General features: G+C 42.6%; 1 protein-coding gene across 1 annotated transcript; it reads left to right on the forward strand.

Annotated features, from left to right (window-relative positions):
- Window positions 1-13,561: 13,561 nt before the first annotated feature.
- PGAP4 (post-GPI attachment to proteins GalNAc transferase 4) lies at window positions 13,562-17,671 on the forward strand. The gene has a single exon (XM_023727316.1). It carries the CDS (start codon window positions 14,136-14,138, stop codon window positions 15,345-15,347), a length of 1,212 nt encoding a protein of 403 aa, XP_023583084.1. The 5' UTR covers window positions 13,562-14,135; the 3' UTR covers window positions 15,348-17,671.

Raw genomic sequence — 17,671 nt, forward strand, 5'->3', positions numbered from 1 at the left:
GCATTTTCTGGCAGTTTTTGCTGGCTCTAAGTCCACATGTGTCTTAGTCATCTAGTGCTGCTATAACAGAAATACCACAAGTGGATGGTTTTAACAAAGAAAAGTTTATTCTCTCACAGTCCAGTAGGCTGCAAGTCCAAATTCAGGGCATCAGCTCCAAGGGAACGCTTTCTTTGTCAGCCCTGGAGGAGGGTCCATGTCACCAGTCTTCCCTTGGTCTGGGAGCTTCTCTGTGCAGGAACCTCAGGTCCAAAGGACACGCCCTGCTCCTGGCACTGCTTTTTTGATGGTATGAGGTTCCCATGTGTCTCTGCTCGATTCTCTCTTTTATATCTCAAAAGAGATTGGCTTAAGACACTGTCTAATCTTGTATACCCATCAGTATAACTGCTGCTAATCCATCTTATTAGATCATAGTGATTGAATTTACAACACATAAGGAAATCACATCAGATTAGAAAATGGTACACAATTATACAATGCTGGGAATCATGACCCAGCCAAGCTGACAGATATTTTTGGGGGACACAATTCAGTCCATGACACTATGGAAAAGGACATCATGTTTGGTAAAGTGGAGGGTCAATGAAAACAAGGGAAACAGTCAAAGAGATGGATTGACAAAATAGCCGTGACAGTGGTCTCAAACATACCAGCGATCATGACGATGGCACAGGATCTGGCAACGTTTTGTTCTGTTACACATCGTGAGTCAGAACCAACTTAACGTCAGCTAGCACAAGTCCACATGATCTTTAGAATACTACAGTCAAGTTTACCAGCATTCCCTCTTTCCACCAGAAGAAACAGGCAAAATCATGTTTGGATTTCTATTGTGTTTTTGATAACAAGGGTGCTGGGAGTAGGAGCCTAGACTCTCTTGTTTACCATCCCAGTACCTGGCACAGGACTCAGTTTTTGTTCACTTGAATGTTTAAGAATGATCATAAATGTATGTATGCTATTTGCAGAAACGTAGAAAGCAAAACCAGAAACCACCAACCCCGTATCTTTCCCCTCTCCTCCACTAAATTACATCCTCCATTGAAAATAAAATGGGATTCATCAAAGGACTTTATTTAAAAAGTGAAAAGACATGCTACAGATTAGAAGAAAATTTTGGGGAACCGTATATCCAGTACCCCTAAACCAAACTCACTGCCATCGTGTAGATTCTGACTCATAGCGACCCCATTGGGTTTCCAAGGCTGTAAATCTTAAAAGAAGCAGACTACCACTTCTTTCTCCCACAGGGTGGCTGGTGGTTTCGAACCACCAACCTTCCAGTTAGCAGTCAATCATTTTACCCACTGCTTCACCAGTGCTCCTTATGTATTCAGTAGGGGACATAAGGGTCTATATATCTTAAAAACAAAAAACTTCTACAACTTAATAACAAAAAGGCAAACAACCTAATCAAAAAATGGACAAAAGACTTGAACAGACATTTCACCAAAGAGGGTATTCAAATGGCCAACAAGCACACAAAAAGATGCTAAACATCGTTAACCCATTGCCATCGAGTCGACTCCGACTCATAGCAACCCTATAGGACAGAGTAGAACTGCCCCATAGTGTTTCCAAGGAGCAGCTGGTGGATTCGAACTGACAACCTTTTGATTAGCAGCGAAGCTCTTAATACTGTGCTACCAGGGCTCCAATTGTCATTAGCTATTAAAAAAAAAACAAAACAACCCATTGCCATCAAGTTGATTCCAACTCATGGGGATCCCATATGTTTATAGAGTAGAACTGTTCTGTAGGATTTTCTTGGCTATAATCTTTACAGAAGCAGATTGCCAGGCCTTCTACCATGGTGCTGCTGGATGGGTTTGAACCACCAACCTTTAGTAGGTTAGTCGAGCACCAACCATTTGCACCACCCAGGGACCATTAAACCAAAACCAAACCAAACCCATTGCGATCGAGTCGACCTCCTGCTCATAGTGACCCTATAGGGCAGGGTAGAACTGCCCCATAGGGTTTCCAAGGAGTGGCTGGTGGATTCGAACTGCTGACCTTTTGGTTTGCAGCCGTAGCTCTTAACCACTTTGCCACCAGAGCCCGTTAGGGAGATGCAAATCAAAACCACAATGAGATATCACCTCACCCCCATTAGAATGGCAATGATTAAAAAATGGGAAACAACAGGTGTTGGCGAGGTTGTAGAGAAACTGAACACTCATCTATTGCTGGTGGGGATGTAAAATGGCACAACTACTGTGGAAAACAGTTTAGTGGTTCCTTAAAAAGTTGAACATAGAATCACCATACGGCCCAGCATTCCCAGTCCTAGGTGTATTATACCCAGAAATGAAAGCAGAAATGCAAACAGAAGCCTGTGCACCAATGTTCACTGCAGGACTTTTCACAATAGCCAAAAGGTGGAAACAACCAAAACGTGTTATATACACATAATGGAACACTACTCAGCCATAAAAAGAAATTAAGTCTTGATGCATTCTACAGCATGGATGGACCTTGAAAACATGCTTAGCAAAATAAGTCAGTCACAAAAGGACAAATACTATCTCACTTACATGAAATAAGTAAATAAACCAAAGATGATTAGTGGTTACCAGAGCAGGAGGAAGGGGGAAGTCGGGAATTTTTGCTTAGAGGGCATTGAGTTTATGTTAATGGTGGTGGAATAATTCAGAAAAGGATAGGAAGAATGGTTGCATAACTTGAAGAACGTAATCAGTGTCGTTAAATTATGTAGAAATTGTTGAAATGGCATGTTTTGTTGTATACATTTTCACCACAATAAAAATAGAAAATGAGATTGTGATATGTACATTTTTCTACAACTTTGGCATGGTTTGCGTTAAAGACCTAGTTAAGACACTGATTATGTCAACGTATCTAAACCTTTCTTTTCCTTTTTAATGTCTACATAGCATTCCCTTGTATAATTATCTAAAAATCGGTTCCCTGTTGCTGGGCATTTAGTCTGTCTAGAGTTTTTTCTTTCTGTTTTTTTTTTTGTTTCCTTCCTCTTCCCCACCGCCCCCCCTTCTGTTATCCACACAAATGTAGTGCACATTCCTTGTCCGTCTTTGGTGTAGCATACGTTGCCATTTCTGTAGGGTGGATTCCTAGAAGTAGAATTGTTATGTCAAAGGGAATGCGCATGTAAAATTTTTATAGATACTGCCCAACTTTCCCTCCAAAAGACTGGACCAGTTAATATGAAAGGGCCCATTTCTTGAACTGGGCTACTCCCTCTTTTAAAGTAAATTGGATTGAGATTGTTACATATAGAGATTATGTTAAGTGTAGACAGAAAAGGGGGAAAAGGACCTCTTTCCCTCTTTCTGTTACTTAGCCTTTCTAGTTGGGAAAATGTTATTTTTCTCCACTTACTAAGGACTTTTTAAATGTCTTTCAGTAGAATTATGGAGTATGTATTCTACATGTTTATCATTTATTTGTAGGTATTTTAGCTTTTTGTTTTCTATTTTGACTGGGATCTTTTATTCCATTAATTAATTGGTGATTGTCTACCTAGATAAAGTATTTATGTAATGTGTATGTGTGTACTTATATATTATTATTGCTTATTAATTCTGTTACCAACTATGTTCCCAAAGTCTGTTTCCTTTTTTAAAAAAATTTTTTAAAATATATTTTTATTGACTGGATTTTAATTTACTTTATTTAATGCATTTTTTTTTATTCCCCATTCTCCCTGTCTCCCATCCCCTGGTAACCACAAATCTTTTGTTTCAATGGATTTACTTATTCTAGATAGTTCATGTAAGTGGGATGATACAATATTTGTCCATTTGTGCCCATCTTGTTTCACTTAGTGTGTTGTTTTCAAGGTTCATCCAGGTGGTGGCCTGTATCAGAACTTTATTTCTCTTTATAGCTGAATAATACATTACCATTTTTCATGGTTCTTCAGCTGACCTTCTTGGGCTGCCAATCTGTGCAGAGACAGTACTGCATATTGGTTGAGAACATGAACTCTGCAACCAATCTGCCTGGGTTGAAGTCTTGCCACCCCTTATAAAAGCTTTGTTAATTTTGGCTACAAGTAGACTGTGCCTCAGTTTTTTCATGTATAAAATGGATTTAATAATAGACCTTAACTCCCACTCTTTTTATGAGGATTTGGTGAGATGCTTCGAACAGTGTCTGACATATAATAAATGCTCAGCAAACCTTTTTTTTTGCAAATAAGTTGATCTCTGCACATTATGCAATCAGACTGTTTCATACCCCCCGTTTTATTGCTGAGGAATTGAAGCCCATAGAAGTTAAATTGCTTAACTACAGTCACTTGTTTGCTCAACAAACACTGAGCCTCTTCTATGCATAGAGTACTGTGTTGGGTCTGTGAGGGATCCCAAACCCAAACCCACTGCTGTCAAGTCAATTCTGACTCCTAGCGACCCTGTAGGACAGAGTAAAATCACCCCATAAGGTTTCCAAGGCTATACATTTTTTTTTTTTTTAATGGGGAAAGGTTGATTTTTTTTTCTTTTTTTATTGTACTTCAGGTGAAGGCTTACAGAACAAATAGTTTCTCATGAAACAGTAGTACACATATTGTTTTATGACATTTATGACATGTCAACCCTCTAACTTCTCAACTCTTTTTTTTTTTGGTGAAAATACACATAGCCAAAGATACACCATTTCAAACATTTCTACATGCACAGTTCGGTGACATTGACTACGCTCTTCCAATTGTGCTGTTATTCTCACTTAAGATGAAGGCTTACAGAACAAAACAGTTTCTCATTTAACAGTTACTACAAATGTTGCCCTGTGACAATGGTTAACAATCTCACAACACATCAACAGTATCCTTACTCAAGGGTTGATTTTTTTTAAGTTATCCTTTAGATGAAGGTTTATAAAACAAACTAGCTTCTCATTAAACAGTTAGTACACATATTGTTTTATGACATTGTTAACAACCCCACGACATGTCAACAGTTTCCCTTCTCTACCGTGGGTTCCCTGTTGGCAGCTTTCCTGTCCCCTCCTGCCTTCTAGTCCTTGCCCTGGGCTGGTGTGCCACTTTAGTCTCGATTCATTTTATGGGCCTGTCTAATCTTTGGCTGAAGGGTGAACCTTGGGAGTGACTTCATTACTGAGCTAAAAGGGTGTCTGGGGGCCATACTCTTTGGGTTTCTAAAGTCTCTGTCAGGCCAGTAAGTCTGGTCTTTTTTTTTGTGAGTTAGTTTTGTTCTACATTTTTCTCCAGCTCTGTCCAGGACCCTCTATTGTGATCCCTGTCGGAGCAGTCAGTGGGGGTAGCCGGGCACCATCTCATTGTACTGGACGCAGTCTGGGGGATGCCGTGTTAATTGTGGTCCATTAGTCCTTTGGACTAATCTTTCCCTTGTATCTTTAGATTTCTTCATTCTCCCTTGCCCCCTGAAGGGGTGAGACCAGTGGAGTATCTTAGATGGCCACTCACAGGCTTTTAAGACCCCAGATGGTACTCACCAAAGTAGAATGTAGAACAATTTCTTTATAAACTATGTTATGCCAGTTGAGCTAGATGTTCCACGAGACCATGGTCCCCACAGCCCTCAGCCCAGCAATTCGGTCCCTCAGGGAGTTTGGATGTGTCTCTGGAGCTTCCATGACCTTGCCTTGGACAAGTTGTGCTGGCTTTCCCAGAACTGTGTACTGTGTTACCCTTCATCAAAGTTACCACTTATTTATTGTCTTATTTAGTGTTTTCCCATCCCCACCCCTCCCTTGTAACCATCAAAGGTTGTTTCTTTTTGTGTGTAAACCTTTTCATTAATTTTTACAGTAACGGTTTCATACAATATTTGTCCTTTTTTGATTGACTTATTTCACTCAGCATAATGCCCTCCAAATTCATCCATGTTATGAGATGCTTCACAGATTCATCATTGTTCTTTATCGTTATGTAATATTCCTTTGTGTGCATGTAGCATAGTTTGTTTATCCATTCATCTGTCGATGGGCATCTAGATTGTTTCCATCTTTTTGCTATTGTGAACAATGCTGCAGTGAACATGGGTGTGCATATGTCTATTTGTGTGATGGCTCTTATTTCTCTAGGATATATTCCTAGGAGTGGGATTGCTGGATCGTATGGTATTTCTATTTCTAGCTTTCTAAGGAAGCACCATATCATTTTCCAAAATGCTTATATCATTTTGCATTCCCACCAACAAGGCTGTAAGTTTTTATGGAAGCAGACTGCCACATCTTTCTCCCATGGAGCCTCTGGTGGTTCAAACTACCAGCCTTTCAGTTAGCAGCCAAGCACTTTAACCACTGTGCCACCGGGGTTCCTTCTGTGAGGGATACCAAAGATAAATCAGTTTGAATATTCACTAAAAAGAAATTTATAAGTCCAATTAGGGGTGTAAGTCAAGCGTCTTGAATAAAGCTGTGGAAGGCAGCTAGGATCATGGAAAAACATAGGCTTTGAAGTTTGTCCTGCATTTGAATTTCTTGCTTTCAATTTGGTAGCTTTTTTTTTTCTTTTTAATCTGAATGGAGTTAGTTCCATTGCTATTTGAGAGTTGCTGTTTCTGTCAGAAGAAGTAGATGCCAGGGTCTAGCACAGCACTTGGGTACGTAGTAGGGGCTCAGTAAGTGGTAGCTATAGGTAGATACAATCTAAAGTGGAAAGTAACAAATGAATGCTGTAGGGGAAGAGTTCAGGTAAAGGGCCCAGTGCTTGAGAAAAATAAGAGATTATTTCTGATTGGAGGAAACAAGGTTGGCTTTTGGAAGAGGTGCCTTGTAAGCTGATTATTGAAGGCTGATTTAACCTGTGTGAGGAGAAGAAATGCGACTGGAAAGATAGTTGAAACTGAATTTTGAAGAATCTTGACAAGGAATTTGGATTTTATTCTACAGTCACTGGGGAATCATTGAATGGTTTACAGAAAAGAGTGCCATATTCAGACCTGTGCTTCAGAGTGTCTGACAGATTCCAATAATTAATGTAAAAACAATAACATCATTTGCACAGTATTTTATGTCTGACATACTGCTTTCATAGACATTTCTCATTTAATCTTCATAATATTTCCATAACAGATTTTTTTATTTTCCTATTTTGCAGAGAAGCAAAATAAACTCAGAGATTAAACAATTCCTTAACACAAATTTATCTAATTAGTTAGTGGTGGGACCACAACTGGATTCAGATCTCTTTATCTTCAAGTCTGTTGCTCATTCTGGAGGTCAGAAGCCCAGGTAAGAACCTATAGCAATCACCTGGCCTGGAGGTAATGAAGGGGCAACCAGGGCATGGCAGTGAGGAGGAGTATGGCAGTGGGGAGGGGAGGGGAGATGAGGGGCATAATAAGAGAGACTGTGGAGGTAGAATTGACTGGATAGGGGTGAGAAGTCAGAACTTACTTATGTTTTGGTCCCAGATGCCTGGAAGAGTGGTGATGCCATTCACATAGGAGGGCAGACTTAAGAAACATGGAACATTCTTAAATGCTGGTCTTCGGATGCTGAGTCTGGTATTCTACCTTCCATAACCCTAAAGCTCCTTTAGTTTAATTTTCAGAAGCCACTCTAGAATGTGACTGTCATTGTTGCTCCATTTATGAGTCCAAGCCTATTTCATGCTCATTTATTGGAATTTTTGTCCATTGCTGTGTTCCCTGAGCCCTTCATGCTGTATGTGGTAACAGGCAGAATCCAGTTTACAAAATAGTTGTTCCAAAGTGAACTTGCAAAGCATAGATAAGAACTCAGGTAACATTGTTTCGTAGAATCCAGGCTATAATGGTGCATTTGTTACAGGGACAGCTCACAGATGTGAATTAGTTCATTTTGTGACTGGAGTATGGCCCTGAGCTAGTGATGTTGTGGGCCCCAGCATTATGGGTTACTGTGGAATTCTGGAAAAGGGCAATCAGAGTTATAATGTAGGACGCTAGGAACATAGCCCTCCTTCTGTCCCACTCTTACAATTGGGCTGGGAGTAGGGAACGCCCTCCTCCAAACTACCAGTGGAAAATCCTATTTTTAAGTCTATTCCCCTAAGTCTAGTTTGTCTAAAGCCAGATAAAAAGAGTGAAATAAATTATAGTTGGTGTTGGACACCACACTCCACTGTGCAACAATTGGTTAAAATGTTTTAAAAGGCAAATATGACCATAACTCAATGTGATTCGATTTTAGGCAAACCAGTCATTTGATAACTGAATGAAGGATCTGGCACCAGCTCCCATGGCCCAAGGTGGATGTGCATTATTGTTCAAAAGCTACACACATTTTTGGGGGGACACAATTCAATCCATGACATTCCACCCTTTGGCCCACAAAAAATCACTTCTTTGCAACATGCAAAACATATTCATCTTATCGTATCACAGCAAAAGTCTTAACTCCAAGTCCAAAATCCAAAAATTCCTCTTCATCTGTGAAATCTAGAGTACAAGTTATCTGCTTCCAAAGGTACAATGGCAGAACAGCCCAAGCTAGACATTTCCATTATAAATGGGAGAAACGGGAGGAGAAGAAGGGATAACAGGCACCAAGCAAGTCAGCAGAACACATTACTTAGCCCTCAAGGCTTTGAAAATAATCTTCTGTTCTCTGAGACAACTTACACAATAGCCCTGCCCTCCAGACTCTAGGTATTGGCCACAGTCTCCAGATTCTGAGTGGAGGCCCCTCAGCCCTGGCCTTCAGCTCTGCCTTCCAGGCCCACTGGGACAGCAACTCTGCTCCCTTGGCTTCAGGCGCACCATTCTCCTAGTCCATCGGAGTGATCACTCCACCCTTAGAAACACCAGGGGCCATGGCTCCACCCTTTGAAACCCCAGAGGTCTCAGCCATACCTTTTGAGACGGAGGCAGCTTGGCTTCTTGTGTTCCTTGTCTCTTCAGCTTCTGCTTCCTGTGGCCTCTTGGCCTTCGGACCTCATGCCTGCATCTGCCTTACTGGGGCAAGTGTTCCAAAGCTCAGTAGCTCCACTGATTAAATGCCTGGGGGCACCCCACTCTGCCAGGAAGCCTCCTGCACACAGGCGCTCAGCTCCCTCGCTCTGTGGGTCAGCAAGCCTAACTCCACTGATAAATGCCCGAAGGCACCCCACTCCGCCAGGAAGCCTCCGGCGCACAGGGACTCAGCTCTCTCGCTCCCTGGGTCGGTTCCAGCGCCGTCTCGCACTGGTCTCCTCATTCTGCTGCTGTTGGTTTTCTGCCACTGCCCCTTCTCTCCCGCTGCAGGTTCTCTGCTGTTGCTGGTCCTCTGCCACTGCAGTGCCTCTATCCATTCACAGTTTCAAAACCGTTCCCACATTTTAGGTATCTGTTAGAGCAGCACCCCACTCCCGGTACCAAATTCTGTCTCAGTCATCTGGTGCTGCTCTAACAGGAATACCACAAGTGGGTGGATTTAGCAAAGAGAAGTTTATTCTCTCACAGTCCAGTAGGCTACAAGTCCAAATGCAGGGCTTCAGCTCCAGGGGAACACTTGCACCATCGGCTCTGGAGGAAGGTCCGTGTCATCAGTCTTCCCTTGGTCTGGGAGCTTCTCTGCGCAGGAACCTCAGGTCCAAAGGACATGCTCTGCTCCCAGCACTGCTTTCTTGGTGGTACGAGGTTCCTTATGTGTCTCTGCTCACTTCTGTCTTTTATATCTCAAAAGAGATTGCATTAAGACACTGATCTTGTCAACCTCATCAGTATAACCACATCACAGTGATAGAATTCACAACACATGAGAAGATCACATATAATCTCATCATAGTGGTAGAGTTTACAGCACATATAAGGACATCACATCAGATAACACAATCATACAATGCTAGGAATCATGACCTAGCCAAGTTGCTACACACATTTTTTTGGGGGACAAAATTCAATCCATGACACTGCCCCTCCCTGGAGAGACATGTACTTCCTCAGTCATTGACTTCAGGCTAGGCCATGTGTCTTGTGGTACCCTCTTCTTACAAGAAAATCATGTAACTCTGCCCCTTTGAATTGAAGAGTGGTGATATGACTTGCTGTAGTCAATGAAATGTGGTAGAAACGACATGTTTGAGCAGTAGCTTTGAGAACCAGTTTGTGGTTCACATGGAGCAGAGCCACAATTGACCCATAATGGATAAGTAACATGAGCAAGAATTAAACTTTAGTTCTTATAAACCACTGAGATTTTGGGATCATTACTGCAGCCTGTCTTGACTGATACAGTGTGGGCAACCTGGGCTGTATCTCTTGTAAGCATTCTAGAAATTTCCCAGACTCTCTTATCCTTTCTTTTCTCCTGAGGGATTAGAAATTGGCCTGCTGCTTTCTCTTTCTATTGAATCTTCACTTTCCTCTCCCTCTGCTCTGTGAGAGCAGTAAACTTCCCTGCCCCCTCCTTTTGGCCAGTGGACAATGAGTGAACTTGACTTTCAGCACACATAAGCAAAGCTGGAAATGTACCTGCATGGTTTGACTTGGCCACTTGTGCAGCTCCCATCCACCTTAAGAGCACACCTCAGGTGGCTTTTGCTTCTGCAGCTTGTCCTGTAATGAGAGGCAAGTGGAATGACCTGGATCTAAGCTGCAGCCTCGAGGTGAACCTAGCTGAGCCACAACTATTCACAGACCCATGAGCAAGATACCCATGTTGCTATTGTAAACCACAAAGATTTGGGACTGTTCATCACTTCAACAAAAGATGGCCAATATAGACAGGGACCATGTGTCCTCATTTTTGTGTCCCTAGCACCTAGCGCAGGCTCAGTAGACACTTAAGACATTTGTGCGCCTGAACTGAGCCCTTCTCCTTTCCTGATCTTCAGTCTTACAGCCATAACTTTGAAGGAAGGGACTTTTTGAGTTGTTAATCATTTTATTGCCCTCAGTAGGGAAATTGCCTGGGATTAAAGGTGGTCTTCTGGTGCAGTGGTTAAATGCTCAGCCACTAAGCAAAAAGTCAGCGGTTCGAACCCACCAGCTGCTCTGTGGGAGAAAGATGTGGCAGTCTGCTTCCGTAAAGATTTACAGACTTGGAAACCCTATGGGGCAGTACTCCTCTGTCCTGTAGGATCACTATATGTCAGAATTGACTTGATGGCAATAGGTTTGGTTTGGTTTTTATTTCAGAACTAGGTGCTTTAGTCTCTGTTCCACCTGCCAGAATGGGAGAGAATCAGGAGCCTGGCGTGGTGCTGGGTCATGGGGAAGAGCAGGTTCCATGCCCAAAGAGCAGCACCAAGGGATGGCTCAAATAAGATTTACACCTCCTTCATCTCTACTGTCCTAAATTAATAATGAAATCTAAGGAAAATGATTGACTTGCTTTGTAAACACCACTTCAAGAAAGTCCTCTTCTTCCCTCTATCTACCTGGAATATAAATGCCTCTTTTGTACAGAATCCACTTGACGGCAGCAGGTTTGGTTTCTAGTCCCTGTGCCACCTAGTTCTGCTCTCTGGCAGTAATCGAAGTTTACAGTTCCAGTGTATCATTCCAGAGAGAGCCTACATACATACGCGCAAGTACACGTGTATATTTCTCCCCTTTTTTGGACATGTTATCAGATGGGACCAGTCCCTAGAGAAGGACATCATGCTTGGTAAATTAGAGGATCAGTGAAAAAGAGGAAGACCCTCAATGAGATAAATTGACACAGTGGCTAGAACAGTGGGATCAAACATAACAACGATTGTAAGGATGGCGCAGGACTGGGCAATGTTTTGTTCTGTTGTACATAGGGTCACTATGAGTCAGAACCGACTCGAGGGCACCTAACAACAACAACAGCAACAAAAAATGGTAACATACTACACATACTTAGATCTTCTTTAACTGAAAATATATTTTTAAAATATTTCCATATCTATATATGAAAAGTTCACTCATTTTTAATGGCCATTTATTCTTCCATTGTTTAGATGTACCATGATTTATTTGACCAGCCCTCAACTGATGGCCACTTAGCAGTATTTTCCTGTACAAATGACGCTGCAAGTCATTTGCCCCACAGAAGAATATATATCTAGGAAAGAATCTTAGACATGGAATTTGTGGGTCCTTAGTAGTTTGGGAGGATATTCCCAAATTATTTCCACAGAGAATGTACTGATTTATACTCCCATTAGCAATATATGTGAGTACTTATTTAGTTATCCTATGTTACATGGGTCAGGGACAGCCCTTTTAAGAAGATTGTACTAAAGGGTGAGAAAGAGCTAAGTATGTGAAGAGGGAGGGAAATTGGGGGAAAAGGGAGTTGCATGAGCAAAGGCCATGAGGTTTGCAAGAGCTTAGCTGGTCAATGATCCAAAAGATCATTGTGTCTAGAGAGCTGCCCTGTTCAATATGGTAGCCCCTGGCCACATATGGCTCTATTGCTCAAATAATACTTGTGTCTCTACTTGAACTACTGTGTCATACTATGAAGAGGTTTGGTACCCTGTGCAAATGTATTGGACAGGGGAGGCTAACTGTTGTAATAAACAAGTCCAAAAATTAGTGATTAAAGACAGTGGTTATTTATTGCTCACAACACAGTCCACGCTGGTTTGGAGGGGGCTGGGAGGTGAGCAGTGGGAGGAACCTTTGTGTTCTATGCAGTCATTCAAGGACCCAGGCTGCTTCCATCTGGTGGTTCCACCCTCCTCTACATCCACAGAGTCTCTCCATTCATTTGGCAGATGGGAAAAGAGAAAGTCAAGAAGGCACATATGCTCTTAATGGCCTTGGCCCATGAATGACACCTGTCACTTTGCTAACATTTTACTCACAAGCCCTCGTCACTTGACCCCATCTGGAAGGAGGAGGCCTGGGAAACGTGGTCTTACTGTGTGCCCAAGACCAGGAGAACATGGATATTAGAGCCCTAGCAGACTCTGACGCACACCTTGTATGGTGCCTGGGCAGTCTTTCCTCAGCAATAATGCACAAGCTAGTCAGTTTTCTTCCAAATGTGTGCAGACCTTATGCTTCTGAGCTCAGAGGTTTATTTTCTATACTGTAGACACCATTGAGTTGTACATTGACCTTACTGGTTTTATACTGGCTTTGTACTTCAGTTATGTTTTTTGGTGTGAGTCTGTTTTCCCCCAGGTCATGAAGGCCTACTTACTCCTAAAATATTACTGGTGTTTGCCCATATGATTATATTTTAATGGCATTTTACTCTTTGTTATTTCACTCTCTAACACATTTGATCTTCACAGTAACCCTGTAAGGTAGGTACTATTATTGTCTCCATTTTAGAGGTGAGGAATCCAAGAAGTGGAGGGTGAAATTACTTCCCTAGCAAGTGAGCAGCACAGCTAGATCCACACTAGGGTCCATGCTCTAAATCATCACATTACACAACATTCCTTTCTGGACCAGAATGGGGACAACTGTCTCTCCCATCTTTATCTCTGTCCACCTTCTTCCCTCCTCATGGAAGAGCATGTTTGCTCCCCTCCCAGACTCTGGTTGGGTCTACTGCATGTAGAAAATCTTTTCTCCCACTGATTTACATGATGGCTCTGTAAAAATAAAACAGGAGAACTATTGGGATTAAATTAATATGCAGTTTTAAGTATAATTACATGAGATTAAAGAAATAAGAGTGAAAGACTTAAAGACATTTCAGGGAACCCCAAATATTCCTTTTTTGTTTGGGATGTACAGAGAAGACAAAAGTTTTCAGAAATTACTAGGCACAGTCTCAACAAGTTCTTGCTGTGCACTTGTGTTGGAGCCTACACTAACTGTTTATTTTCTTTGTGTGAAGCTTTGCTTTTTTTCTGTGTATTTTAAGAACTCGTGTTTTGCAACTGCTGAATGCAAATAACAATTTTACTAGCCAAGCTGGTGGTTTTCTGGCACATTGTAAACCTAATCTTTAGGCATGGAGACTTGGTTAAATGCACCAAGATTTCATTACTCATAGAAATAACAAAAGCATCCCAGAGATTATTAACAGATACAACCAAAGAGCAGTTTACTGTAGAAAATACTTTAAAGTCTCTAATATCTACACAGCCTAGAATTAGAATTTCTAGTTTGATATATGCTGAGATCAACCCCTAGATTTTATTTTTAAGCTGTCTTCACCACTCTCTACTTTCTCCCTGTTTAGGTTTTACTTGTGCTGATTTTGACCTGAGTTCCATGATGGTTTGTTCTTGGGACCAGACATGACCAGAACTTGACCTCATGAGCACATCAACCTCTCCAGCTGCCATGCTTCTCCGGAGGCTGAGGCGACTCTCCTGGGGCAGCACTGCTGTCCAGCTCTTCATCCTAACAGTAGTGACATTTGGCCTGCTGGCCCCTCTGGCCTGTCACCGGCTTCTGCACTCTTACTTCTATTTACGCCATTGGCATCTGAACCAAATGAGCCAAGAGTTCCTGCAGCAAAGCTTGAAAGAGGGAGAGGCTGCCCTCCACTACTTTGAGGAGCTGCCTTCTGCCAATGGCTCAGTGCCCATTGTCTGGCAGGCCACCCCCCGCCCCTGGCTGGTGATCACCATCGTCACTGTGGACAGGCAACCTGGCTTCCACTATGTCTTGCAGGTTGTATCCCGGTTCCACCAGCTTCTTCAACAATGCGGCCCCCAGTGCGAGGGGCACCAACTCTTCCTGTGCAATGTGGAGCGTAGTGTGAGCCACATTGATGCCAAGCTGCTATCCAAGTACGTCCCTGTGGCCAACCGCTATGAGGGCACTGAGGATGATTATGGTGATGACCCTTCTACCAACTCCTTTGAGAAAGAGAAGCAGGACTATGCCTATTGCCTGGAATCATCCCTGCAGACCTACAATCCAGACTACGTCCTGATGGTGGAAGATGATGCTGTTCCGGAAGAGCAGATCTTCCCCGTCTTGGAGCACCTTCTGCGGGCTCGCTTGTCTGAGCCGCACCTCAGAGATGCACTTTATCTAAAGCTCTATCATCCTGAGAGGCTCCAACACTACCTCAACCCAGAGCCCATGCGGATCCTGGAGTGGGTTGGTGTGGGCATGTTGCTGGGGCCCTTACTAACCTGGATATACACGAGGTTTGCCAGCCGTCCAGGGTTTAGCTGGCCTGTGATGCTCTTCTTCTCCCTGTATAGCATGGGTCTTGTTGAACTCATTGGGCGGCACTATTTCCTGGAACTACGGCGGCTGAGTCCTTCCCTGTACAGTGTGGTTCCTGCTTCGCAGTGCTGCACCCCAGCCATGCTCTTCCCTGCCCCTGCAGCCCGCCGGACCCTCACCTATCTCTCCCAGGTGTACTGCCACCAGGGCTTTGGCAAGGACATGGCACTGTACTCGCTGTTGAGGGCCAAGGGAGAGCGGGCCTATGTGGTAGAGCCCAACCTTGTGAAGCACATTGGACTGTTTTCCAGCCTCCGGTACAACTTTCATCCCCGGCTGCTCTAGCAGGTCAAGAAATACCTTTCTAAAATTCCTGGGAAATTCAAATATTAAGCTATTTATTTGGACATGGTTGCTTGCATATATGTGATTGTTCAATGTTGGTAGGGATACAGGGACTGGGACATCTGAACAGCATATAAATCAAGGACCTCAGTTTGCCACAGGTCTGGACCTCCCTCCCTCCACACAGCCACACTGCCTCATGCAGTCTGACCCACCCAAAGAGGGTGCATTGAAATGCCAGTTACTTTCTCCAGTTGTTTTCACTCTGCTTTATGAAAGAGCTTATGACTGCCAAAAATCTTGTGCACAGTGATGTGACTGTTATAGGATCTTAAGGATAGAGTTTGGTGAAAGATAAGAATATATGTCCATAAAGGCAGGCCCATGTTGATAGATTCCATTATTTCTTTGACCTGGTGTAATAAAAAACTATGATAAAAGCTGTGTAGTGCCCAGCATGTTTGGGTCAGATGAGCTGCCTTCTTTTACCTGGCATTTTCTTTTCCCACACATTTTACGGTATACTGATAACTGACATTGTTAGTGAGAACTTTTAAGGCACAGGAAGATCTGGAAGTACCTTCTGAATCATCAGAGTCAGATTGTGACTATGTTCTGTAGTGATTTAATATTGAATAGTTCTGTCATATTCCGATTCTTTGAAAATGGGACATTTCAGAATGATATGGCATGGACGAGCCCTTTACTAATAGCATATCCTTTTCCCTAACTTTGCTGGCTAACAGTTCACCCTCTTTTCTTTTTATTCTAGGTAGCATGAGACTATAAAGGAAAAGTATGGACTGTGAAGTTAGAAGACCTTATTTTTTCTTTCAGATCTGCCATGGTCTGGTGGTGTGACCTTGGGCAAGTCATACAACCACTCTGGGTCTCAGTTTCATTACCTGTGAAATAGGGACAGTAATGCCTATCTTTCAGAGTTGGCTTGAGGAGTAAATGACAGAACGTATGTAAAACACCTAGCAAGTGCTTGGTCCCTAGAAGGCACTTGGCAAATGTTAGTTCTTTTCTCTCCTATTATAAACATATTAAATATAAGTGTACTTTGGATAAAGATGTTAGTAATGTTTTTTAAAGTACGAGATCAGGCACAGGGCTGACACCTATGTAGCCGCTGTTCCAGACCAAACACTGCTAGAATAAAGGCTGACTTTTCATTGTGACTTCTTAAGGATATGCAGCTCAGCTTTTATCTGACCCCACCTTGAAACCAAGCCACAAATAAGAATTATTCCTTCCAACTAAAAATGATCCCAGTCTCCTCTTGAGCTCATTCCAAGACTACCCAGAAAAACAAACCCACTCTCATCGAGTTGATTCTGACTCATAGCGACCCCATAGTGTTTCCAAGGCTGTAAATCTTTACAGAAGCAGACTGCCACATCTTTCTCCCACGGAGCGGCTGGTGGGTTCAAACTGCGAACCTTTCAGTTAGCCCAGCAAATTCCAAGACTACCTCTTGAAAATTCCTTTCCTCAAAAATTAGAAATAAATGTCCTTTGACAGTATTTATCAAACTAGTGGGCAGCAAGTCCCTTATGAGGATGGATGATTATATTAGAGAGTTCAAGCAGTTGTCCAGTTTGTTTCAATGCCACATCTTTCAGTTGCTTTCAGATTTTTCACAGCAAGCTTCTGTCTTGGGATCTGCTCAAGAACACTGAGGGAGTTTACGTGGAGGTTTATCACCCACATTTTTCAAATAAAGAATTGAGGCCCAGAGAAGTTAAATGGCTTCTCCGGGTTCTAACATCTGAACAGCAACTGAGCCAGGACTGGAATGTAGCTTTTCTGACTCCCAGTCTCTGCTCTTTTTTTTCTAAACCACGTTAGTTCTATAAATATCTAAATGATTAAAGTCTGCTTTGTAAAATCTGATAGTAACCTGGACTGAATGTGTCTGTAAGCAAAGATGGTAGAAACCCATTGTCGTGTTTGTCCTGGGGAATGAACAGGTATAAATCTGTGTTGTGTTGTTACTGTAAACTGTTCTGTATCCCATGGCAACGTCCGCACTGGTCTGAGCTACTGGATGACTTACCAAGATGTTCAGCTCATCCTCCTGCTGCTTTATTCCTCCTTTCCCAGTAACTAGTCCACCCCCGAGTTTTAGAACTGAGATCATTAGAGTTTGTTGCATTTATGATCGATTGGGTCTCCTCATACAAGTTTTTTGACCAATAATAGAGCCATGTCTAAGCTAGTCAGGCCCAAGATAGAGAATAATTGCTGGTTTACATTTCTGTTCTTCTTTCCAGTTCGGGTGTTTACTGCATGCAGACACACCCTCCCCTGGCTCCTCC

Source organism: Trichechus manatus, unplaced genomic scaffold (assembly GCF_000243295.1).
Source record: "Trichechus manatus latirostris isolate Lorelei unplaced genomic scaffold, TriManLat1.0 scaffold00016, whole genome shotgun sequence".
NCBI lineage: Eukaryota > Metazoa > Chordata > Mammalia > Sirenia > Trichechidae > Trichechus > Trichechus manatus.

Excerpts from the sequence above, each read along its gene's own strand:
- PGAP4 (XM_023727316.1), top strand. The coding sequence starts at position 14,136 with ATGAGCACATCAACCTCTCCAGCTGCCATGCTTCTCCGGAGGCTGAGG.